Genomic DNA, 25,703 nt, shown 5'->3' on the forward strand with positions numbered 1-25,703 from the left:
GAGCTATTCCTTGGCCTCGCATTAAAAAAACGCAAGGCAATTTATTTTCTAGTTTTAGACCACAACGAGGACAAGGCAAGACAACGCAGTCCGAGTCGTCCAATCACTAATCGGAACACTAATCGGAAAACCTATAATCCAAGAGTTTCAGGCCGTTATGTATTTCAACCTTTTAAATCACTCCCAGAATAAAACGAATCAAAAGAAAATATGCACAATTGAAATTATGTCAAGTGAAAATTATGCCAAATGAAACAGTATATATTTTTTATTTTATGCCAAACGACATTATGCCAAATAGATTTATGCCAAACAAAGTTATGCCAAACAAAATTCGGCCAAATAACGTACACCCGCCAAAAAGCCATTCACTATGGTAAGCCATTTGAAAAACTTAACAAGAAGACATCTGCACCAAACGACAACAGCGCTCCCTCCAACCAACCCCAAAAAACTCTAGGACATCGGAGACAGTTTTATGATTAAAAAAACGATTAAAGTTTTGTTAAATATACTTATACCAGTGAGTGACCAAAACGTGTGGAAATAATTGCTGATAAAAAAGTATGAACATTTCAAGAAGTTCAGGTGTGCTATATTTTTGCACAAATCTAGCGTTAGAGATCGTGTTTTGTTAAAAACTCTCTTCTGTACGATGAATGAACATGTTGCTCAATTGCAGTAACAATTTGATGAAAAAATGTTTGAGGCTCGTGGATAGAAAATTGCGTTTCAATGACTGATGCTCCCTTGGTTTACATAAGACGAGTGACAAAACAGAGGAAGAAGGAGAAATTTCGATTTTTCATCGTGAAAACTTTTTTATTCTTCAGTATAATCTCCATCTAGAGCGAGATACACTTGACCCATTAGTCCTCCAACATTTTGATGCCCTTTTAAAAAAGAAGATTTGTCTAGGCCTCCAAAATAGGCTTCCGTTTCTGCAATGAACTCAGTATTCTACGAAAATTTCTTGCCATGGAGAAACCTTTTCAAGCTTGGAAATAGACAATAGTCGCTGGGGGCCAGGTCTAGAGAGTACGGAGATGATGGACCAATCCGTACCGTCTTCTTCCATAGCATGATGAAAACTAGAACTCCTATGACACGATCAGCTGTTATTCAAGCACTAGTGAATAGACTTGTACTCAACAATAATTTACACGGATCGAAACTATTCACTGTTTTTTTCTGTGAGAGGCCCGGGACTTTTCATTCCATGTAGTAGTTGAATTCATCAACTGCGGGTATAAGTAATGGGTTTCACTGTAAATTGCATTTTATTTGATCACGAATTTTAAACAGTAAATAACAGAATCATGGAGACGTAGAAATTCATCGACAATCATTGGTTCGAACTGATCGTTCCTTACGCAGAACACGGGCAATCGAAATTAAATTCCATGACATTCATTGTTCTTCACGTTGTGAAACGTCAGCAGAAAGGCTTTGTTTTAAAAATATCTACGCCATCGTTTGATGCCTTGACAGACGAAAAAAAAAACAAACGACTGAGTAATCACTAGCCCGAAAAGTTTGCGTTCCTCAAAAAATGTGCCGTCTTAGGTTTAGCCTCACGAATCCGGTTGACGGTTGACGGGTTCCGATTTTACTTATTAAATTTATTAAAGAAAACGATTGAAATCCTTTTTTTTTAAATGAATTGAATTGCTAGCCTATTATAAAACGATATGAAACAACTTTTGGATTGCTTAACTCCATGAGGAAACGCTTGCTGCTAGAACAGATGTGACAACCAATTTGCACTGAAAATTAACAACCAGAAAGAGCACAATTCACACTTCCACGCTTACTTCGTTTATTTTTGGGAGCCGTTTTTTGCGCCCTGGACGACGTGGAGTGTTGGCATGTGCGTTTTTATTAGAATTTAGAAGCCATGCTGCTGCTGCTGTTGCTGGTGGTTGCTGACCAAACAATAGTTCGTTTGAAACAAATCACGTTTGATTGCGCGACAATTTCACGCCTTATGCTGTTTCGTGATGAACATTCATTCATCTTCATTTTTGTTCGTGTTCTCGCAAGCGCTAGAGTTGAATGAAGTGTGGGGCTCGACGAGTGAAGAAACTCGTGACCGCCTTCCATCGAGTGATGTGAGATAATTACAACACATTTGGTTTGGTGGCCACATATTTTCATTCCAAATTGTGATGATCTCCGTTTGCGTACCCGCGTCATTATGTCAATTATCATAGATGTACACTAGATCTTGAATTTGAACATGTTCTGTGTGTGTGTGAGTGTGTAACCTTCATCGCAACTTCCTAATCTCGCATTCTTTCAACCGCATACAGATTTGCTAATAGTTTTTCTCTCTCTTTTTTCCCCAGATATCGTCGTCAGTCGTCGACGTCAGCCACTTGCTGCAGTCTATCAGTCAATCAATCAGTCAGTCTACCAGAGGATGATGCATCAGCATCTTCTCAATCAGTGAACAATGCAGTGAAAAGTGAGTCTTCGCCACCACCGCCGCCACAATCACAGAGCTTATGAGGCTTGTTGTTGTTATCAGCCGTAGAAGGAAGTACGGACTTCAGTTCTGCCGGGCGGAGTAATTGAAAAATTGCTGCACCAAATGCACAAACACATCGTCGATTCGAGCCGTACAACGTAGATGTTAGTTCGTTCCTGTTTCACTTTCGTTGGTGCTCCGAGCGGAAAGTTGAAGTTGTGTTCTTGTTCATGTTTCACTCAGTGCACGTTAGTCGTTTGATCAACGAGAACCAGTCGATTACGAAACTATGGAGTAACGTTGTAACACAGCGTCGACTGATCTTTGAAACAGGTTGAATCATAAACAGATCGCCGTTCGTGCACTGCCAGCAATTTGCTAGTTTTGTTGTGATTCACAAACCGCACGTGTGCGTTTAGTTTACTCGACAGTTTAGGGGAAATGTTTTATGAATGAAACGAACGTGGCTGCCTGTGTGACTCAAGTCGATCTCGGAAGGAACACTACAATAACATTCACCACCAGCTGCCGGAGAATGTGAATGGTTTGTGAAGGTCTAGTAGCTAACAAAGTGTTTGTGAACAGAAGTGGCGGATTGAAATAAAAAAAAATATCACAATGCAATATTCTCGACTGATAAGTCTTCGGACACTAAGTTTAAGTACGGTGCTGTTTGCCATTTTGGTTGCCGGCCAGCTGGATAAGGTTGTCGTTGATGACGATCTGGAGGGACCGAATGTGTGCAAAGAGGTCGAACAGTTCCAACTGTTTGTCACTGCCCCAAGGGAGGTAACGTACCAGGAACGCTACCAGAAGTGGTGTGTTGCCGTTCCACCTCGCTGTTCCGCGTACAGAGTGAAAACTAAAATCGTCAACGAAACCACGAGTGTTACGAAAGAGAGAATACTGAAAAAGTGCTGCGGGGGCTACGAGAAGGACCAGACTGGGCTGCGATGCAGACCGGTTTGCACCAGAGGTTGCAAGCACGGTGAATGCATTGCCCCCGAAGAGTGTCGCTGCGACCAAGGATACGTCGGAAAAACGTGCAATATAAGTGAGTGCTCAAGTACCTGAACTAGCTTTAATAACATCTTCAACGTAGTAACCTAAAAAAATGTTTGAAAAGAGTTCAATTAGTATAATCGAAGTGATCTTCACATTTCGCAACACGATGCTTTATCTACGTGGCAAGAAATGCCATATAAGGCTTATTTTATGTACTCGGATATTGAAAATTAGAATTTCTTAATTTATTGTGTTACGTTTCGTTTTCGACTTATCAGTGCATTAGCAATTTATGTTGAATTTTTGACGCCACCGACCGTTTCAACATAAACCACCATGCAGACATAAAGTTAATGCATTTGAATTTCTTTGATTATAGCTACGTCTAAATGAGAATGACGACCGAAAGAAAACTCTAATCTAAGCTAATCAATTGAACAAACTAATGAATTCTAGACAATTCAACGAACCTTTCTGTCAATTTGCTTTATTCGCATGTGATAACTGTTTTCGCGCCAACTCGAAAAAAAATGTTGGTAGAACGGTTTGAAATTTAAACGCCTATCGTTGTATAATTCTGGAGCCGGAAGTCAGATCCGAACAAAATTCAGAGTTTTTAATGGCACCTACAGACCTTTAATTATAATCTAAGTTAGTGAAAATCGGTTAAGCCGTTTCTGAAATATCTAAGAGTGGTGATTTTGACCAATCATCAATCGGAATCCAAAAACCGGTTTGTTTGGCCACCATCCAACATAACTGAAAAAATTGACTAGTTTTTATCAAAATTTGGAAGGCTATGCAATTTGAAAGGTTCGATGAACTGAGGAACTGTCTGTGTGTATGTATGTATGTAACAAAAATATGCACTCATTTTTCTCGGAGAAGGCTGAACCTATTTTCACAAACTTAAATTCAAATGAAAGGTCTTATGGTCCAATAGCCTGCTATTGAATTTCATCCCGATCCGTCTTCCAGTTCCGGAGCTACGGTGTAATACGCGAAAATTAGAGCAAAAATGTGTACTCAATTTTCTCAGAATTTCTAGAACATTTTCTCCGGATCTGACTTCCGGTTATGGAACTAAAGCATTTCATTTCATAGCTAATTTTTTTACAAACGATGGTCAAACACAGAAACAAATCCCATAAAACTGTATGATAAATTCTTCTAGTTTGCAGAGCTTGCTACTTTGTGGGCAGCACCAGTACTTGCAATGTGGAAGAAGAAAACACATCACGAACAATTCGTGCTTTGTTCTATTTCGAATTTTTGCTATCTGATTATAAGCGCAACCGAAAGAACAAACGAATGTCAATGAAATTAAATTTATTTGAAAAAATAAAACGTGCTTAATCCACCTAGCAGTGAGATGATACCTTTTTTTATAAATCCGCATGTGTTTTTGCATGAATATACTTCGGTGTTTCAGTTTCCATGACATTATTCTAATGTCCGTCGTTTTAAGTGGCTATTTGAGATATTAATCACTCATTACTCTGTAATGTCGAAACTGCAAATCGGATCGAATTTGAATCTAAACGTGTGACAATCGAATGAACATTCCATGATATGTCGAAGTAAATTCCACTTTAGAGTTTTTAGTCATTATTTACGGTACTTCCATTTATGACGAATAAATTGCAATAGTCTTGAGTCCAACTTTAAAGCTTTTTGGGATTGTCATAGAAGATGATCGAATTGAATTTTAAAAATTCATCATCCTGTAATTCCAGAATCAGAAATCAGAAATGGATAAACATCATTAATTTTGTATGGGACATAAGTTTATTTCAATTTGATTTTTTGTTTTTGAAATTCGAATTGGCTTTTTTGAGAAAACGATTGAGCTTTGAGAAACGATTCGATACTCGAACCGGAATAAGAAAATCGGTGTTAGCCATTGTAGGTTTCAATATGTTTCAAAATCAGTGTAAACATCTTTGAGAAATAGTAGTGCGAATGAAATTTTTGGGAATTTTCCGAATAGAAAACTGATTACCACTAAAACTGAAATAGGTTTATTTTTTTATCGACTTTGGTTCTTAGATTTCATTTGAATCTTAGAAGTCGGATCCAAACATAATTCAGGAATCTTGTATGGGAGCATACGACATTTCATATAAATGTGATTTTGTAGATAAAGGTTGAGTCATCTTCGAGAAAATTGAGTGAAATTATTTATCACGCATGCATTTACTGATCTCGACGAACTGATTCGAATGGTATATGGTTGTTACGTTCTTCCAGCATTTATTGCTGTTAGTAGTTTAAATCAATATAATTATGGAATTGCTTTCAACTCGAAAATTCTGCCATCATCTGGTTTACATATGTTACGTCATATTCGAACGATCATGTTGCCAAAAACGAACCGTGCTAAAATCGGTTCGAGGCAAAATATCATGCTGTACACAGTCTTTTTGGTACTTAGAAACAAATGTATGTAACAGTATAAAAAATCGTGTTTTATGTTGCTCCCAAGCATTTCTTTGCCAGACAGCGCTCAAAACTTCTACTGCTGGAATAGGGCAAAAAGTCGCTTACACAAAAATTTCGATATCTCCGTTAAAAATGGACGGATTTCAACAATCTATGGCTTGTTGGATAGGTATTACCGTGCGAAATCTAAGTCGGAAAATATATTCTATTTTCAAGGTCAATTGTGACAGATACTGTCAAAAAACTGAAAATTTTGACATAAAACTTCGTATAACTCAAAAGTAAACATCCGATCTCAAAACCATTCAATAGCGTTCAGGGTGACTAGTTTGATCAAAATCGGTTTAGCCATCTCTGAGATCTCGACCTCTTAGTTGACAACACACACACACAGGGAAATTTGCTCAGTTCGTCGAGCTGAATCGATTGGTATATGGCATTCGGCATCGGAAAATTTTTCTAAAGTTTGAGCGAATTCTATACCTATTTTTTATATTTATAAAAAAAAGGTAAAAATGTAAATTTAAAGCGCTACAATCCTTAACTTTAACTAGAATTCGCTCATTTTAAATTTATTTTTCTAATGGAATTTACGGGAAATTGACAGGAACGCATAAGTAAAAAATTTGTTATTTTTATCCAAATATTGATTGAAACAATCTCTAAATACACTAAATCCTTAAAAAAATTAATTATCACGCTTTGTAGTTTTGAGCAACAATATTTGCTATATTAAATCAGATTTTTTTGTCACTATTTCTATCGTTTTTAACATGCATTTTTTATTATTTTATTAGTGATCTTAAAACTAATTACAGTCACTTAATTAGACTGCATGAAGAAACCACGAACTTTTGAATTTACTCTAGCCATTAAGGTATGTACAGATTTCTCTGCAGTCGATTCAGCTGCTTATGTCCAAATTATTCCTATAGTTGTAGCTTGTTGCTTATATTGAGCCCGATTTCGCTCGACTCTCTACTTTCGCGTACAATATGGCCTCCATTCTATTTATACCATTTTTGGCAGTGAAAAGGCTGAAATAGCGAGGGATCGCCAAGCTTGCTCGACCACAACTGCGTATTGCCTGCCAAATCATACACGGAAAGAAATCCGTCACTGCTGTCATGATTAGAAAATCATGAAACCAATCATTTTAACTTCTTAAGAAATCATGAGCAATAACTCTTCTCCCATGAAAATTAATCATGGTTCGAATAATATTCCGAGAACTAGCGTGAACCAAAAAAAATTAATTTGATTGAAAATGTAGAACTTCATCTTATGAAAATCAGAAAAAAAATATTTTTCAACCACTTTGATTAATTCGTTTCATAAATATAACAACACAAGCTGTATTGATTCACCTAAATATTTTATATAGGACGACTTGCAAACGATGTTTTGAAAACATAAAAGGAAAAATCAATCCTCGATATTTGTAAGAATTCGACATAGATTTTCGTTTTAAGAGGTTTGATTCACACGTGTTTTTCTATGCAGTTCGTTTAAATGTTTGAATTCTGAATCACAAAATCAAAACTGGAGCAATAAACGCAATACGCCGTTCAGTTGCATGACAGTGCAAAGACCACTCCGGGAAACTGCTTAAGGGCTGAAGACAGTACCGTAAAGTGGTACGTTTTTTGCTATTTTCCCGTTTCAAATTAAATTTTCTTGGAAACGGTGCAGATATAGAAAAACCCACCTGACAATGTCTTCGAAATTTAGTTGAGAATATTCTGTGAAATTTTCAAAATGATTCATAAAGTTGTTGTATTTTTTTGTATTTTTTTCTGACTGAAGAACTGCTGAAGATTGGAACGCTCGGAAATGCATATCTCTACTTGTTCATCGAATATCTCGGCTTTGAAGGCTTGTATCATAAATCTACCGTGACAAAGTCTAGATAATTTAGTTTAGATGCGATTAGTACATAAAAACATATATGTTATCGCTATAAAAATAAAGTCTTATATTTTTCTGTGAAACAAAGTCAGTTTCAATGCATCCCATTTTTTTCGCTTTGGTTTCCTGATAGCATTCTGAAAAAGTAGAGAGAAATAAAATTGGCTCGACAAGGCTGCAAATTAACACAGACATTCAATCTTTGTGAAAGTTGAATATTTTTTCATTGTTCATCGGAATCCATGTAATATCCAACCCATACCAGTCACGTACCCAGAGTGGGCGCCTTAGAAGCCCTAGCCCCTCCCGAAATCAAAAACATATAATTATTTAGAATGTCTCAGACATGTGTTACAGAAATAACAAGACAGTAAACGTAATGAAATGTAACAAAATAGCAGTTCCAGTGGAAAAGTTCAAAGTGTATGTTAAAAACAGCCGTAAAAGGCACACCGAGAATTAAGTACATAAGGAATCTTCAGTAACATTATTTTTTAATCTTTGGGACCCTCCCGAAATGAAATCCTGAGTACGGGCCTGACCCATACGATACCCATATGCTGGCAACCCGGTGCAGTTTACTCATATACGTTTACTTTCTCTTTCGATTATTGCGAAATATTCCTGCTTTTTTCGGTAATTTCTCCAGAACAGATTAAAAGATGATAGCTCTAGTTATTATTATCGGTAAATAATTGGAGAGAAGGATTGCTAAGAGTGCCGTAATAATCAAAAGAGAAAGTAAACAAAAAGAATCTCTCAATGTTACATACGTCGTTTTGAACATTTTATACAGAAATACGATGCGCAAAGGAATTGAGCGAGCCACGTGGTCGATTTAAAACTCAACACGTGACCCTCTGTCCTCATTGTTCAATTTCATTGTCCAGTATTACTAAGGAAAACTTCGTCAAATATTCGTGATACAACTGGCGAGCTGGGGTCTTAGCCGTCATATTCTGTTTATCATTACGGTTCGGTATAGTTTTCACCTTGAAAAACTTCATACCTTGCCGGTTCTTGAAAGTATACATGATATTTGAAGACATTTTCATTTTTCTAGTCACAGTACGTACCGAAAGGTCTAGTGTCTAGTCTTCTGGTGATACCTGTGATCCGTTTTTGTTCCGCTCCCAGCCTTCTTGGCTGTTGTCAAACGTGTATCGAAATATTTGAAAACGTTATAAATAGTGCTTGCAGTAAAGCCAATTGTTTATTTTTGCAAGTTTTCTCACTGACGGATGCTAATTTTCATAACGACCGCACAAAAATGCTTTTCGCACTTGCTCTTCTTTCGACGCCATCTTCGATCTGAACGCTTGTAGTATCACCAGAAATTGATTTACACAATGAACAGATATACGTTCATCAGCCTGTGAAACATTTCAAGCGTTTATGAAATATTTCCAGAAATATGCGTATTCAGGAGTGTCGCGACAAAAGGCAAAGAAGCCTTCATGACATTTTCGGACTATACTGTGATGAAGCTAAAGCTTATTTTTTTCGATTCTTACAGATTGTCCACCGATGCGATGGGGTTCGGATTGCAGTCAGAAGTGCGAATGTAAAAACAACTCGACCTGCAACGCACAGGATGGTCGATGCCAGTGTCCGAAGGGTTACCGCGGTCAGTTCTGCGAGTTCCAGTGTCAATCCGATCGGTTCGGGCAGGACTGCAACGAACTGTGCCAGTGCCTCAATGGGGGTAAATGTGATCCAGTGTCCGGGGAATGCTACTGTGCTCCCGGTTTCACCGGACCATTGTAAGTATTGCATGAAAAATATTACTGTTCTCTGTTCCGGTTGCTAAATTTTCAAATTATTTCAGATGCGCCCAGAAATGTCCGGAAGGTAAGCATGGCGAACAGTGCCGTTCGGATTGTCGCTGCCAGAACGGAGGAAGCTGCGACTCGCAAACCGGTGAGTGTGTTTGTCCTGCTGGTTACACTGGGACGGTGTGTGCGAACCGCTGTCAGGGACAGCGGTACGGTTTGCATTGTGCAGAAAAGTGTGAATGTTTCAACGGAGCCGATTGTAACCATGTCACGGGAGAATGTATCTGTGCACCGGGTTTTATGGGAGCAAAGTGTTTGGATTCGTGTCCGACTAATAACTACGGCATAAACTGTACCGAAACGTGCCGCTGTCTGAACGGAGCCGAGTGCAATTCTGCAACCGGCAAGTGCACCTGTGCCGCCGGCTGGACAGGAGCCGACTGTGGCCTCCGGATCTGTCCCGATGATCGATTCGGAGCGGATTGTAACGGTCAATGTGAATGCAACGAAAAACATACTAAAATGTACGTTTCGGATTGATTTACGTCAAGTGGTTTTCTTTTATTTGTTCTCTTGGTTGGTTTCGTTAATGGTTTGATTTCTGTTTATTTTTTATTATACTGAATTCTGAAGGTGTCATCCGTGGACTGGAAAGTGCCTCTGCAAGCCAGGTTGGAGTAGTGCCTCTTGCGACAGGCCATGTCCATTTTTGCGCTACGGACAGGATTGTTTGATTCATTGCAACTGTAAAAATAACTCACCTTGCAGTCATATCGACGGTATAAGCTTTAATGTTTGTTTTAAAATATTAACCTTTTTGGTTTTGTTAGTCCTTTGTTTCTGCTTCTATAAATTTTTCCTTTTAATTTTCCTGTTTCGAAATGCAGGATCGTGCAACTGCATTGCCGGTTTCATGGGAGAAAACTGTGAAGAACAGTGTGGCAACGGAACGTTCGGTCAAAACTGCAGCCAACAGTGCGAGTGTATGAACGGTGCCTCGTGTTCGGCGGAAAGCGGCCAGTGTTTCTGTTCGCCGGGTTGGCAGGGAATTCGCTGTGATCGACCGTGTGACACCAATTACTATGGGAAGGATTGTACGGAAAGGTGCAAGTGCGACAATGGCGGTGTCTGCAATCCGGTCAATGGCCAATGTACGTGTCCGGCCGGGTGGACGGGAGAGCGTTGTGACAAAAAGTGCGAATCCGGTCGATTCGGGCAAAATTGTTTGCAAAGCTGCGATTGTCACTTGGATAATACGCTGGCTTGCAATGCTACCACGGGAAAATGCATTTGCAAAGCGGACTGGGGTGGTGAGTTAAGACTTTCCGACTGACCATTGTGCGGTGATTGTCCGGATACTACTAACGTGTTTTATTTCCCTCTTGCGACACTAACTCTGGGAACGGTAAAAATACTACGATAGAAACCATCGGTTGTAACAAAACAAAAAAACGCACTCAGCACTCAAAAATGCTTGGTTCTCAACCTGCACCATTTCTATTTATCTCTCATCTATTACTTCCTATGAAACCGAATGCTCTTTTATTAATTATACTTTTTTTCAATTGTAGGCGTTCGCTGCGAAAGCCGTTGTCCCCTGGGTTACTACGGTGAAACATGCGACGAAATCTGTGCGTGTCACAATAATTCCTCGTGCGATCCGATCTCGGGAGATTGCGTCTGTTCTCGTGGTTGGACCGGTCCGACCTGCAATGATCCGTGTCCGGACGGTTTCTTCGGGCATGGCTGCAAAGAGCAGTGTCCCGATTCGAAGGCGGGCAATACGACGTGTGACCACATAACCGGTCAGTACACGTGTGGTCCGGGATACATTGGCACTACCTGTGAACATCCGTGTCCGTCTGGAACGTACGGCATCGAGTGTCGAATGAAGTGTACCTGCCGGAATGGGGGTGAGTGTTCTCACGAAACGGGCATGTGTCAATGTCCACCAGGATGGACCGGAGCAAACTGTGAAGCAGTATGTCCGAACGGATTTTACGGTGCGAACTGTAGTCAGAAGTGCAACTGCAAAAATAATGCTAAATGTCGGAAAAACGATGGCCAATGTATTTGTGATCCCGGCTGGATGGGAAACCGTTGCGACGAGGTTTGTCCGGAGGGATTCTACGGTAATCACTGCATGGAGTCCTGCAACTGTCCGCCAGGAAACTTTGTCTGTCATGCGGCGAAGGGTTGTGTGTGCAGTTTAGGGTACTACGGCGAAAAGTGTGACAAATCGCGCGCGGAAGCTAAGGTGCAGGAAACCGATGATGGTGAGTAGCGAATGTGTTTTTTTCTAAACTTTATTCTACTAACAATCGGGTGTCGGTTTTCTTAATCTTGCAAAGCAAATGTAACTGTATCGGAAGAATTTATGACGGGAGAATCCACCATACGGCAATCGGACCGAAATACCAGTGATGTATGGAGTAAAGTAAATGACACTTTATCTGTCATCACTTCGGAGGATGAGAGCTTCAATCAACTCAAATATTACTACATACATTTATTGACTGTAGCTTACAATCGTCACGCGGACAATGACTCGGATGTAGTGAATCTGCCCAATGCTACGACCAAAGAACACTTTTATTCAACGAATTATACAACAAAAGTTGCAAAAACTTTTGGTAAACCGTTCCGAATTTGCTTTGAATATGAATATTACTATCACAAGCACCTGTGTGATAAGTTTGTGGGAAACACATGCACTGTTCATAGCCACGAATCTGCACCGTTTGCATTGTTCGATAGCGTTTTGTACCGTTTTGTTTTTAACATGATCCATCCAGTGCACCATCATTTCGTAAGTCACCCTCTCTCTGTACTCTGCTTCGTCATGGGACCTGCCGGATCGGATTCAAACCACAACATTACTTCACCATTCGCAGCATCTTCCTTCCAAAAACACCAAAGACAAACGGTTCTAATGAACACTTTCCCGAAGGTGATTCTGGTGTGATGGCTTAACTTGCTCAATCGAAGAGTTTTTGTTTTATATGCAAGACTTTCTGATAAAAACGCGCAGTATTATTCAATTTGGCCCCAATGATAATTTCTTTAAATATGTGAACAATTGGACAATAGCTACTCCACATTCGAGCTTCTGTACAAGAAATACAAATTTCACATTTAGTCCATTGAGATTTAACTGAATAAAATAAATAACAAACATACATTCAATTCTAAGATCAAGATAAATCTGCGAGTAGAGATCAGTGCGGTAAAATTTCATTTTCAATCGAATAATATAAGATGAAAATGAAATTTATTGCCGCTGACCGTCAGCATATCCCTACTAATTCATTTGACTTTTGCTGCCATTTTCAAGTGAAGCTCCCGGAATTCATCGTCAGTTGAATAATCGTACCTAGTCATTTGAAGTTTTGCTTGCTCAGTTTCGAGTGCCAAGTAGTGTAACTCCTTCATTGCCTTCGCTCTTGGTAGTAAGCAAATTCGAACGAATAGAATTATAAATGGAGTAAAGTATTAAAAATGAAAACTGAAGGAGGAAACAATTAATTTATGTGTATTCTGTGATTGATATTTCAGCAATCTGGTTTGTCTTTCATCTATTATCTTGAACCAATTGGAATGTTTACATGAACCTCATTTGAAGGCCGCTCTCACACTATTGAAAGAGATATTTTGTTACTTCAAGAGATCAACTGACGGTGGTTAAACTGAGCCTCGATTGAAGACAGAAACGATTGATGACTGAATGCTGCCCTTTCGGGCCCGGCGAAATGGAATCAGATCTTTTTGAAATTATTTCAAGTAGGGTAAGGGCTCCCTATTTCATCTCATTTGTAAGAACGTTACCTTAAAAACCTGATTTGGTCACTAAAATCACTCTGGATTTTTCATGTTTCTGCTCACTTCGTCTTGATCCACATTGGGAATTGATTCACATTCCTTGGAAATCAAAATAATATTCAAAAATAGCTAAAAACACATATGATATGTTCCTAATTTCATTTCAAAGGATTTTTATTCACCCTTTTTATTAGCAATGGCAACAGCAATCAAAACAATCAAAGTTGAACTATTACACTCTCAGGTTCAAAATATCAGAATTCTTCTTAAAAAGGGCCTAATGCCAACTAGAAGACAACACACGATATTTTTAGAACCAGTTTTGTGTTTCGTTACCTTTCGTTTTAAATTTAAATTTTTTTTGTGCAGTTAATTTGGTAAACTAAAAAAAACAAAAAAAGGAATTGTTACTATTTAGGCATTAACCCTTTTAAAAACAAAATGCAGATCAGGAGATGCCATTTATACAGACTCTGATTTAAATCAGAGTGCAGATTTTATACAGATTTCCTGAATTTAATACAGATTTGTACAGGTTCATAAAAAGTACGGGTGTGTAATGTCAGAGACATAACTGGATGTCGTGAATACGAATAGAACTGACACGATTTCTTTATACTTTCGAACTCGTATTGATAGTTGATCGATTTTCGTACAGCGGAAAGTGTAAGAAGCAAATCAAATTATTTTGGATCTTCACTAAACTGATGATTTTTACCTTCGATTTGCAAAGAAGCAATTTTAATAGTTCTTTAGATAGCATTTAGAGCCAATAGAACGGCTGATTTTATATAATGTCGTCCACTTTTCGTTTTTCGTTTCCTTTCTCTCCAATGCAAACGACCAGAAGCTCTGTTTTATGATGCAATCGCTCTTGTTTGTTTGAGTTGAAACTAACTTTGCGTACAAACCCCAACACATCCGCTCGCACTGCCAAATGATGCGAAACTGGTTTAATGCGTCTTCTCGCCTTGACGACCGGAAGACAAATGAGAACTACGACCTGAGCGTTTGAGGTTTTTAACCATGCAGAAGGTGCACTCTCCGATGCCGCTGTTTGAATGCGTCAACGCACAAGAATAAATGATCGATTTTCGACCACGGTTCCCCTTTTATAACGTTCAGTTGAAGATATGTGCCTGACTACCTCAAAATCGTCGCCCTTGCGCGAAAAATCAAAGCGAAAGTTAATAGTTTTCCGCGTTGTTTTCAAATTTGGAAAAAACTTATTTTTGAGTTGTTATTGGTTATCTCATACTGTTCAAAATATTATCCTAAATTCCTGTTCATATTTTTAATGAAATAGTGAAAAAATTATGTTGCTGCTATTAATACAAGTCGAGATATTCACGATTAAGTTCTGCCCATTCTTCCATATGGCTAATTTTGAAAAGGCGCCCCATAGTAAAGTAAGTCGTATTCACGACAAAAATAAGAAGTAAACATTTGACTGTTCTCTCTGAGTATTTATTAATATTTGATTGTAGTGGTTCTTTAAAAGTAGCCCATCGTAGTCGTTCAATTCTAGCTGTCCGTACGATGGATGGTTTCCCTAGCAGTTGTTGCAATTCATGGTTCATACGCCTTCTCTACGTTTCGTCTTCCATTTGCACTTCGCCATTGATGGTCCTTAGCACCTTTCTTTCGAAAAAACACTAAGGACGCGTTGGTCCTCTGCCAACATAGTCCAGGTCTCGTGGCCATAGAGAACAACCGGTCTAATGAGCGTTTTGTAGATGGTCAATTTCGTGCGGTGGCGTACTTTTCTCGATCGAAGGGTTTTTCTGAGTACGTAGTCCAAAGTACGCACGATTCCCTGCCAAAATACGTCTCTGAATTTCTCTGCTGGTGTCATTATCGGCGGTCACCAGTGAGCCTAAATATACGAACTCGTCAACCACCTCGATATCGTCACCGTCTATCGATATTCGTGGTGGGAGGCATAGTGCCTAGAGCCTCTTTTTCTCATGTATTTTGTTTTAGACGCATTTATAGCCAGTCCGATACGCCTAGCTTCAGCTTTCTGTCCGATGTATGATTCCACCATCTTCTCAAGGTTAAGTGATACAATATCAACGTCGTCAGCAAAGCCAAAAAGTTGTACGGACTTTCGTAAGATTTTTCACTTTTTTCGGTTTTTAACGATATCAAACTAACTAGAGATTATAAGAAGAGAAAGAATATGAAATTATAGAGCCATAGTACTCAAGGAAGAGTAAGGATGTGAAGAATAAAGTGCGGAAAAGTGAGACGTGACAAGGGTCATTTAAGTAAGCAGAAGGCTTCTCGTATCTAGACTTTTACCTTCGACCAGAGACCAGACATTGTTTCAAATTGTACAAACTAAGTTTTAGTTTAAAGCGCTTAAAATGTAAATGTGAAATTTCCGTTTTTTTTCTATACACAGCTTCCTAAAATTTGTAATGTCTAGCGCCCTTTGACCCAACAAGTTCCATCATCTTCATCCATTTCAGCTTCCAATGCCGGTCTTGCCTGGGGTCTGGTGCTGGCCATGATGTTCGTCGGAGTCATCGTCGCCCTGTTGCTCTATCATCGCAGACGGGTGGCGAATTTGAAGGCCGAAGTCAGTCACATCGTCAACTACATGATCCAGGAACAACCGGGCCACTTTGACAATCCGGTCTATTCCGCTTATCAGGGACAACCGGGAACCGGAGGAGGTCAGTCCACGACCGGTCGAAGTGCGACCGACAGTAACGGCCTACTCGCCAACGGCTCGTTGATACGCAACAATCTGCGGAACCCGAAATCGAATCTGGATAAATATCGTTACCCGGAGAATGAATCTCTTGGGACCGATCGATGTGAGTTTCTAAATTATGAGAGCATTAGAGAAGTTTACTGATTTAATTTTTCGTTTTTTTTTTTCAAATTACCAGCATACTCCATTCAATTTCTCTCGGAAAGCCAGAAGAATTTTGATGCCGACATGACCAACCCGAATTACAACACAATCGATGATAAGGATCATGTCTACGATGAGATAAAGCACAAAGATGGTTACAAAGATCTCGGTAAGTACCAAACTGTATTCTTCCTCCATATGTCTCAATGGTCTTCATTTACACTTCTGTATAATGCATGCACCCTGACGCGAATCTCTTACCGTAACTTGTAAGTGACAATCTCTTGAGAGTTCGTTCATTTCAAAAGCTGTACCTCTAACATTTTTCTTCCTTCACCTCCACACCAGACACTGAATACGATCATCTAGATTACTCTCGACCGGGAAGTTCGCACAAGGCGCACTATTTCCGGATGACCAATCCATTAAACAGTTCACCGAAGGAAATCAACGTGCTGCGAGAGAACGGCACCATCAACAATCTGTCGTCGCCGGGTCTGACCGGTCGTTTGCCGTTGGTAATCCCACCGCTAGATGAGGCAATTGGTGGTGGTGGTGACCTCGGAGCCGATTGCGGTTCTTCCTCGTCCAACTCGTCTCCTACGCCACCGCCCCTTCGAGCCGTTACCACTGGCATGGATAGCGGCAATCTGTACGTGAAAATGAACTCCGAAGGTTCGTCACCGGCTGGCAGCGAAAAGGAGTGCAACGCCAGTAGTAAGATTCCCGAGCTTCAACTCAACATCAAGTGAACGCGGGATTGCTCAGTTTTCCTTCCTATCAGTCGTAATTTTAAATGTAATCACTGAATCAATCGCATGAAAGTCATGTTAGTTTAGTTAATTTACGTTAATAATAGTATAATTCCGAAAATCTACATTTTATCGATTATGATTGTGATATAAAGTTTGAGTGTTTTTTTGCAAGTTTGTTAAAAGTAAGCTTATTAGTTTCTTTTCTAGCGTTGGAAAGCAAATGCAAGAATCTGATTAGACTACTAACTAGCAATTGAATGAAACGAAACAATAACCGCGAACGGTGGCAATTTATTAGATTTCCCTGCAAGGTCTAAGAAGAATATAATTGTATTACATAGTGTGCCAAAAAGCCAACTTTTTCTCATACACCGGAAAGTACGTATTTATAGCTCAGAAAATTAGTAAACGGTGCGAAAGCAGCAAAAAATATTTACATCAGTTTACACGTTGGAATGATATTTTGGGATATTACCGGAAAAAAACTAAAGTTATCTATATCGATGAGAGACAGATTTCAATCAGTTTTAAACACGACCTGCCCGTCTATAAAGTTTTTAATGTTTATATATTGATGCTGCAATTAAGAGAGAATAAGATACATATTTATATACATTTGGAACAGCGATACAAAAAAAAAGTTGAAAAGCATTATCAAAAACATTTCATTGTATGTTAGTTGTGTTACTAAAGTGTAAGCGTTGAAATCTATTTTTAATAAATATAGACATGTATTGGGATGTGTTTTATCCGTTCCGAACTTGAAAAGAATATTACGTCGTCATCCTTGCAACGTGAGTCGAAACTGTATCCAGTTTCATTACATTATTCAACTGGCCCTCCTCATCACAGTCTCTAATGGCAATTTTATGCATCTGGTATCAAGTGGACCTAGGGAGTTTTAGAGGAAGTTGTATTTTAAGTTTCATTAGCCCCGCCCAATTGACTGTAAACGTGTTATGACGTAAATATTTCAAAGCCCGTTTATTCAACTAGCGTCGGTATTGATTCAATTCTGCTACGCTCGGCTGGGAAACTTTCTATAAAGTGTTCGTCAGACACCGGTGAGCGAATTCGTTTGGAGCTTTGCTTTATGTTCCATTTGCACACAAAAAGTGTCATTTTTACATAAATTTTCAGCACCATAAGCGTCACATTCAGTGTCAACATCGGTATAGCACTCACCCGACAACAGGTCAACATGGATATGAATGACGGAATCAGGAATCATCGGAAATCGTACTCAATTTGTCATTCTCCAACACCAACAGGCCTGCAAACAAGGTATTGGCTTTGCTATATTATATATAGGTTAGGCAATCATTCTGAAAACAAATTTTTGAATTAATTCCCGAATTACAGGCTGATATGTGCAAAAACTTGCGAACTCATTTGTCGCCGAGTAGGCTGATCCTAGGGTCACAAACCTACACTCAAATAAAAATTAACGTCCGAATTACGCGAGAAATCTCGTGAAATGGTTTTTTTTTCTCCGCTGCGTTTGACAAGATCAATCATCACATAACAATCTCATAGTTAAATAGTCTAAGATTTAACGGGTTATATCTGAATTGGCTTCACTCATATCTTACTGGTTGCGAAATGACAGTGAAAATAGGAGTCTGTACAATCTTACCATTACCGGTTACCTCTGGAGTTCCTCCAGGAAGTCATCTTGGACCTTTTATATTTCTACTATATCTCAACGATCTAGATTTTTCGATCGATTGTATGAAACTATCGTTCGCCGATGACTTCAAATTATTTCTTATCATCAAATCCATAGAATTCCTACAAAAGTAATTGGTGTAATATAAACAGAATGATTTTAAACGCCTCCAAATGCTCCGTCATTTCTTTTAGTCGCAAACAGTCTGTAGTCAGGTACTATGTAATTAATTTAAGTGTTAGTTATTTTAGAAAATACAATATTCAAGTAAAATGTATCATTGGAATGATTGTAATCAGTTGATGCAAAAAGAAGAGGAGGTTTTATGCCTGTTGAAGAGCAATTTTTCACAGAAACTAACTCCACCGGGCTTTTCCCTTCTCCAAATAAACAAACGTCAAAGTGAGCACGAGACAAATATGAATTGAGCAAATATCAAAACAATCTCATGGGTTGTTATTATGATTTAATTTTAAATTTTCCAGAATGTGTTTTCATAAGTAATTACGTAAAACAAGCCCGCTTCACCTATACCGGTCTACAATTCTATCAGCTGATATTTAATTTGATCAGGATGGTGATGAGTGTTAATGATTTAAAACCGTCAGAGCATAGAAATGATGAAACAAAAAGTAGCGAGATCGGCAAAATGCAGCGCATATGGATCTTAAGCGGCATTTGATCGAGTAGATCACGAAATACTTCTGTCCAAGCTTTAACTACTGGGTGTCTCAACGATGAGTGTGGAGTGGTTTAGATCGTATCTAACAAACCGTTCTGTACGAGTTAAAAGCGGTTCTTCAACATAAAGAAGTTTTCTCGAATTTTTCTGGAGTTCCGCAAGGCAGCAATCTTGGTCCGTTGATGTTTTCGCTTTTCATGAACAATGCAAAAATTCTGAAGGTTATTAAGCGTCTTGAACTACACACGGAAAGACCGATATCAGCATTTTGGCGAAAAAATTAGTTGTTTTTCTGATTTTAGTTAGTTATTTTTTGAGACAACTAAACAAATCTTACTTGTGCTAATTTAGATTTTTTAATTCTAATTTCCTTGATAATAATAAAATATTTATTGAAATGACAATTTTTTTAGTTGAATTCACCAATTGTCATTTCTTAGCTAAGGCACACTTCATATCCATTCAACTAATTTTTTAGTTTAATTAGAGAAATAAAACGTTGTTTTCAACCAACATAAATGGTTGAATTGGTTTCTGCAATTTGCAGCTATATGGCGCTCTGTCGCCGAAATAACGCACCGTAATGACTACTAGCCACTAGATGGCACACTACTACCGAAAAAACTTTCAGTCGCGGTTGTCTTTTCTATATTGGCAGGTATAAATACGATGTTGTATTGGAGAAAAAGACATAAGCGAAACTTCTTTTTGAACATTTTTCTTCTAAATCGCTGTTTTCTTCATTCGACTTCGCGAAATCGACTCTCTCACTGAAAACTTTGAGCACTCGGAAAATAAAAACCGAATACAAGTAGTACATCGAACGGCGTGGCCCGGAAGGTTGGAAGATACAAAAAACATCATTTGACATGTACAATTAGAGTGCAACATTCGAAACTCAATTCACTGTTCCGCGTAAAAACATTATTACGCACAATCGCTTCAAATGCGCACCAATTCTGAATAAATACACTTTCCACTAACAGTTTACGCCATTTTTACATACCGGTTTAGAAATTTATATATGGATACATCGTAACACATGCGTAAAACATCTAAACAATTTGCAAGCAGTTTCAACAAGACTGTCCTTTTTAGCCTTTTAATGGATTGTTTTGTTTTGACACTTCTCATGAATTTTGTGGCTAATAAACTGGTGATAGATAAATAGAAACAAATTTTCTGATTTTAAAAACAAAATTAGTTGTCAATGAGAATTTCGTGTTGGATTGAGATATTGCTGGTTTGTGTCCAGAATATTCGCCAACTAAACACATTCTCTAAAAATAAGAGTTTTTTTCAGGAAATAAATTCTCAATTTTAACTAATTTTATAGTTATTTTGGAAATTTTGTTGTTAAAATCAACTAATTCAAAAACAGTAATACGAATTAGGCGCAGAGCTAATTTCGGTCGTTCCGTGCAACATAAGATACAAAAGTTCGTAGATTGGTGTTCAAAAAATTGTTTGTGCCTGAGAATCGAGAAATGCTGCGTCATATCTTTCTACGGGAAAACTGATCCTATCTTTTATGGCTATGAAATCTCAGAAAGGTCCATGACACGAGTGGAATGTATTAAGGACCTTGGTGTCACTCTATATCGTGAAATTACTTGTAGATTGCACTATGATGATATGTTGGCTACAGCAAACCGTCAACTTGGTTTCATCTTCAAGGTAGCCAAAGAATTTCGAGACCCACTTTGTTTACGATCATTGTACTGTTCACTTGTACGTTCAATACTCGATTAAAACGCTGTGAAAGGTTTGATCTTGAAAATGGCGGGCTGTGGATTCTTAAATTGTAACTAGTTTGGAAATTCGCTAGAAAACCTATTCAAATGCTACAATCAGAACTAATTAGCTCACATGACAGTTTCCCATAATTATTCGGTGATTTGAGGTATGGTTTCAAACCATTTTCCAGATGGGAAAGGAAGGATAACAGGAACATAGAGAGGAATTGCGAAATGGATGCGGAGAGAAAACAGTAAAAATAGAGCTTTCACAAAAGCAACACTATTCTGCGTTCTCAGAAGAATGCAGAACGATTCGTAATATTTACACGGAAAGACCGAAATCAGCATTTTGGCGAAAATATTAGTTGATTTTCTGATTTTAGCTAGTTATTTTTTGAGACAACTAAAAAAATCTTACTTTTGCTATTTTAGATTTTTTATTTCTAATTCCCTTAATAATAATAAAATATTTGTTGAAATTTTTTTTTGTTGAATTCACCAATTAAACGTGCTGTCATTTCTTAGCTAAGGCACACTTCATATCCATTCAACTAATTTTTTAGTTTAATTAGAGAAATAAAACGTTGTTTTCAACCAACATAAATGGTTGAATTGGTTTCTGCAATTTGCAGCTATATGGCGCTCTGTCACCGAAAAAAACGTTAACACCGACTATGACTACTAGGCACTAGATGGCACACTACTATCGAAAAAAATTTCAGTCGCGGTTGTCTTTTCTTTATTGGCAGGTATAAATACGATGTTGTATTGAAGAAAAAGACATAAACAAAACATCAACTTCTTTTCGAAAATTTTTCTTCTATGTCGCTGTTTTCTTCATTCGACTTCGCCAAATCGACGCTCTCTCTGAAAACTTTAAGCACTCGGAAAACATAAACCGAATACAAGTAGTACACCAGACGGCATAGCCCGGAAGGTTGGAAGATACAAAAAACACCATTTGACACAATGACAATTAGAGTGCAACATTCTAGACTCACTTCACTGTTCCGCGTAAAAACATTATTACGCACAATCGCTTCGAATGCGCACAAACTCTGAATAAATACACTTTCCACTAAGAGTTTACGTCATTTTTACACATTGGTTTAGAAATTTATATATGGATACATCGTAACACATTCGAAAAACATCTAAACAATTTGCAAGCAGTTTCAACAAGACTGTCCTTTTTAGCCTTTTAATGGATTGTTTTGTTTTGACACTTCTCATGAGTTTTTGGCTAATAAACTTGTTAATAAGACCAATTTCATTTTGTTTTTTTTTGTGCTGTCCTTCAGTAATCACGGTGATAGATAAATAGAAACAAATTTTCTGAATTTAATAACAAAATTAGTTGTCAATGAGAATTTCGTGTTGGATTGAAATATTGCTGGTTTATGTCCAGGATGTTCGCCAACTAAACACAGTTTTTTTCAGCAAAGTAAATTCTCAATTTTAACTAATTTTTTAGTTATTTTGGCAATTCTGTTGTTAAAATCAACTAATTCAAAAACAGTAATACGAATTAGGCGCAGAACTAATTTCGGTCGTTCCGTGTATGAGCAGAATTGAATTCGGTACTCCAAAGGGATGTCAAACTGCTAAAATATTCTAGGGTCAATACAGTAAGAATTCATTCACTCCAAGAAAAACGATGAACCCCTCTGACTGTGGCTCCTTACTGCACTGGGTGAAAAACGATAGAATATCGTTCGATTTTAGGTTTCTATACACAGATTCAACCATGTATGGAAAACCAAAAACCTAGTTACGTAGTTGCGTTAAGATGATAGAAAATGCCGTAATCGCATTCGCACAAATCACACAAATTATACTCAGCTCGGTGATAGTAAAATTTGCAATATCTAGTCAGGGTTTAATCTCCATTTTATGTTTATCTATGGATTCATATCTGCATCATCCATCTTATGAAGTCCTGTCTCGTAGAATGAAGATGCAATAGTTGCATCATCCAGCATTTGAATCTCAGTTACTTGAGTGAATTACGTAGCTATCTCAACAAGCCTCCCTAAAAGCGATTTGCTGTGCGGAGCCAATAAACGAACCGTAATCGTCAGTTTCCAAGAAATAAAAAGATTATGTTGGATATCACACTACGGTTTCCAGCATAATGAACTAACACTATGAATAACTAACTGAGAGCAAATAAATATAAATGAATTTACTACTAAGGTCTTTAGCTTTACTGGAATGCTTATGATATGAAGAATGTGAAGTCGTCGCTCGAGGAAGACCGCTTATGCAGCTAATATACCGAAGAATAGACATACTTTCTGTCAATACCTTTCTTGTTTTAACAATTTAAATACTACTAGTACTACTAGTAGTTTCTTATTCTTATTTTAAATTATAATCTAGCCACCCAAAACTTCTTTTTTCATCTAACTATTTTTTTTCGGTTAAGAACTCGAAATTATTCGACACGTATTTTTTTATTTCAATATGCTGCGTGGAAATTTTGAGATATGATTTTTTGAAGTTTCACGTTTACAAAAAAAAAGCCTTTTTTCAACAGCCTGTACTGTAAAATCCAAAAAAGATACAAAAATTCGCCCAAGACATGAAATGTGCGTTTTTTCCTTAGCTTTCAAAATTTAAAGCGATTCCATAAAACAACCTTTAACGTGATATACTTATAACAGAATTAAATGGTAATATTAAAAAAACTATCCTTGTAAAATCATTCTGTTCAAACACTCAAACGAAAAGTTAATGACATTTTGACAGTCCAGCAGTACTGTTTGTAAACAGAGATTTTTTTGTTTGTTTGTTGACAAATTGGATCAAACCATTTTCGGTCCATATCGCCTAAATAAAGTATTCAAACATTTGCTCACGATTTGATACGGTTTGTTTTTGAGATTTATTAAATAAAAGTGACTATTTGCAAAGTGTAAAGATAATTGTTTGAAATGTGTTCTTCGATTTTTGTTTAAGCTTGTTTGTAAACAGTACCGCTGAACTGTCAAAGATGAATTTTTGTTCGTTCGTGACGTCACGATAAAAAATTCAATGGAAGAGAGCTGCAGTAAGTTCACTAAAAATGGGGATTTCAATGAGAAATTTATTCGACAAGAATCGATGCTTCTTCGCAAATACAGATATTACTTTTACATCATAATAGATTATGATGTTATTTTAAGGGAGCGGGAGTGCCCCAAACATGAGAAGTGTAAGGTAAAATTGATCGAATTTAACGGAAAACAACAACAAAAAACTGACCCGATATGAAGGGAATACCGTGAAAATTATGATTATTGTGAGATCTGAGAAGGGACACTTGCCGCTGCCGTCTAGGTTGTGCTTCATTACAATCTGAGTATTTCAGTGGGCAGGACAATTTCGCGAACTTTTTTGCGACCTTACCTTCGCGAAACATTTCCGAGCAACGCCGGATAATTCAGCTAGTTAGATATAAGAATGTAGATGCGAACGGTGAAATCGGAGGTAGTAATTATTGAATGATGTCTTATCTTACACTACTGGACAATAAACACACAAACATTCGAGCCCCCGTTTTAGTGGCCTTTTACGACATGGAACAGGAAACCAGTGGATCAATTCTTGGTTGAAATAATTCCGTACCACACGGCTTACCTGTTTGGTGAACTTTTAACCAGTTGGGAACCGCAATCGACATTGCACGGCTATCTAGGTTACTCGAGAAGGGAAGCTGACATTGACGGTCAATTTCAATTAATGGCCGAGCAGCTAAAAATAGAAAGATCATGCAGGTACTTATTACCGGTATCTCTTCACGGTGAAAAGTGCAAGTGAATGTGAGTCGTTTCTGAGAAAAAATAGCGAGTTCCTGCAGTGCTACGACATCGAAGCCGCGAATTTGAAACACTATTCGTGATACCGGTAAAAGATAGAATCCAATGGAGTGATATGTGAGTGACATGAAAGTAAAAAGGGCCTAAATAGTTTTGAAAACCAACTTTTTAGCTAATTCCGAAATTACATGGTGATACGTGCAAAAAAAATTAACTCAATTTTCACCGAGGTGGCTGAACCGATTTTCACAAACTTACAATCAAATAAAAATTTACGTTGGTCATTTAGGGGTTTGGTACCTCATGTCTACCGTTTTGTGCTAAAGTGCACATGACTAGTTTTCATTTTTTTTACGTTTCGCATTCAGCTCATCAGTGCGTCAGCAGTACTTTACGTCTGCTCAGCGGTTTATGTTGAACCGTTAGGTGGCGTTAGCAGTTCAACATAAACTGCTGACGCACTGATGAGCTGAATGCGAAATGTAAAAAAAATGATTTACGTTGGAATTAAGTGGAAAATCTCGTGAAATGCACAGAAAAAAAGATGAATTTTACAGGTGACGTAATTTTAATTTCAAAATGAAAAAATTTAAATGGTGAACAGGATGAGTCCTTAAGGCGTAATATTACTGTGGTATTCTTGAAAAAAAAACTACTAATGAAATTGAAACTGGGAATGTACTGTTTTGCAGTTTTTGGACACAATCTCCGGTATTTCCGGGACCGGATTCCAGGAACTGGTATATACTGGTAAGTCGATTCGTATGATCATC

General features: G+C 37.9%; 1 protein-coding gene across 2 annotated transcripts in view; it reads left to right on the top strand.

Annotated features, from left to right (window-relative positions):
* Window positions 1-17,774, top strand: part of LOC131433646 (protein draper) — a 66,823-nt gene extending 49,049 nt beyond the window's left edge. The window contains exons 2-10 of one of the 2 annotated variants that reach the window (XM_058600135.1): window positions 2,349-3,524; window positions 9,342-9,588; window positions 9,654-10,124; window positions 10,234-10,379; window positions 10,488-10,910; window positions 11,172-11,876; window positions 15,894-16,244; window positions 16,320-16,454; window positions 16,634-17,774. In XM_058600135.1, coding sequence (XP_058456118.1) covers window positions 3,089-3,524; window positions 9,342-9,588; window positions 9,654-10,124; window positions 10,234-10,379; window positions 10,488-10,910; window positions 11,172-11,876; window positions 15,894-16,244; window positions 16,320-16,454; window positions 16,634-17,037 — 3,318 coding nt within the window. In that variant the 5' untranslated portion in view covers window positions 2,349-3,088 and the 3' untranslated portion in view covers window positions 17,038-17,774. The remainder of the gene's footprint in view (window positions 1-2,348; window positions 3,525-9,341; window positions 9,589-9,653; window positions 10,125-10,233; window positions 10,380-10,487; window positions 10,911-11,171; window positions 11,877-15,893; window positions 16,245-16,319; window positions 16,455-16,633) is intronic. The other variant, XM_058600136.1, reaches the window with a different exon arrangement.
* The last annotated feature ends 7,929 nt before the right edge of the window (window positions 17,775-25,703 follow it).

Source organism: Malaya genurostris, chromosome 3 (assembly GCF_030247185.1).
Source record: "Malaya genurostris strain Urasoe2022 chromosome 3, Malgen_1.1, whole genome shotgun sequence".
Taxonomy (NCBI): domain Eukaryota; kingdom Metazoa; phylum Arthropoda; class Insecta; order Diptera; family Culicidae; genus Malaya; species Malaya genurostris.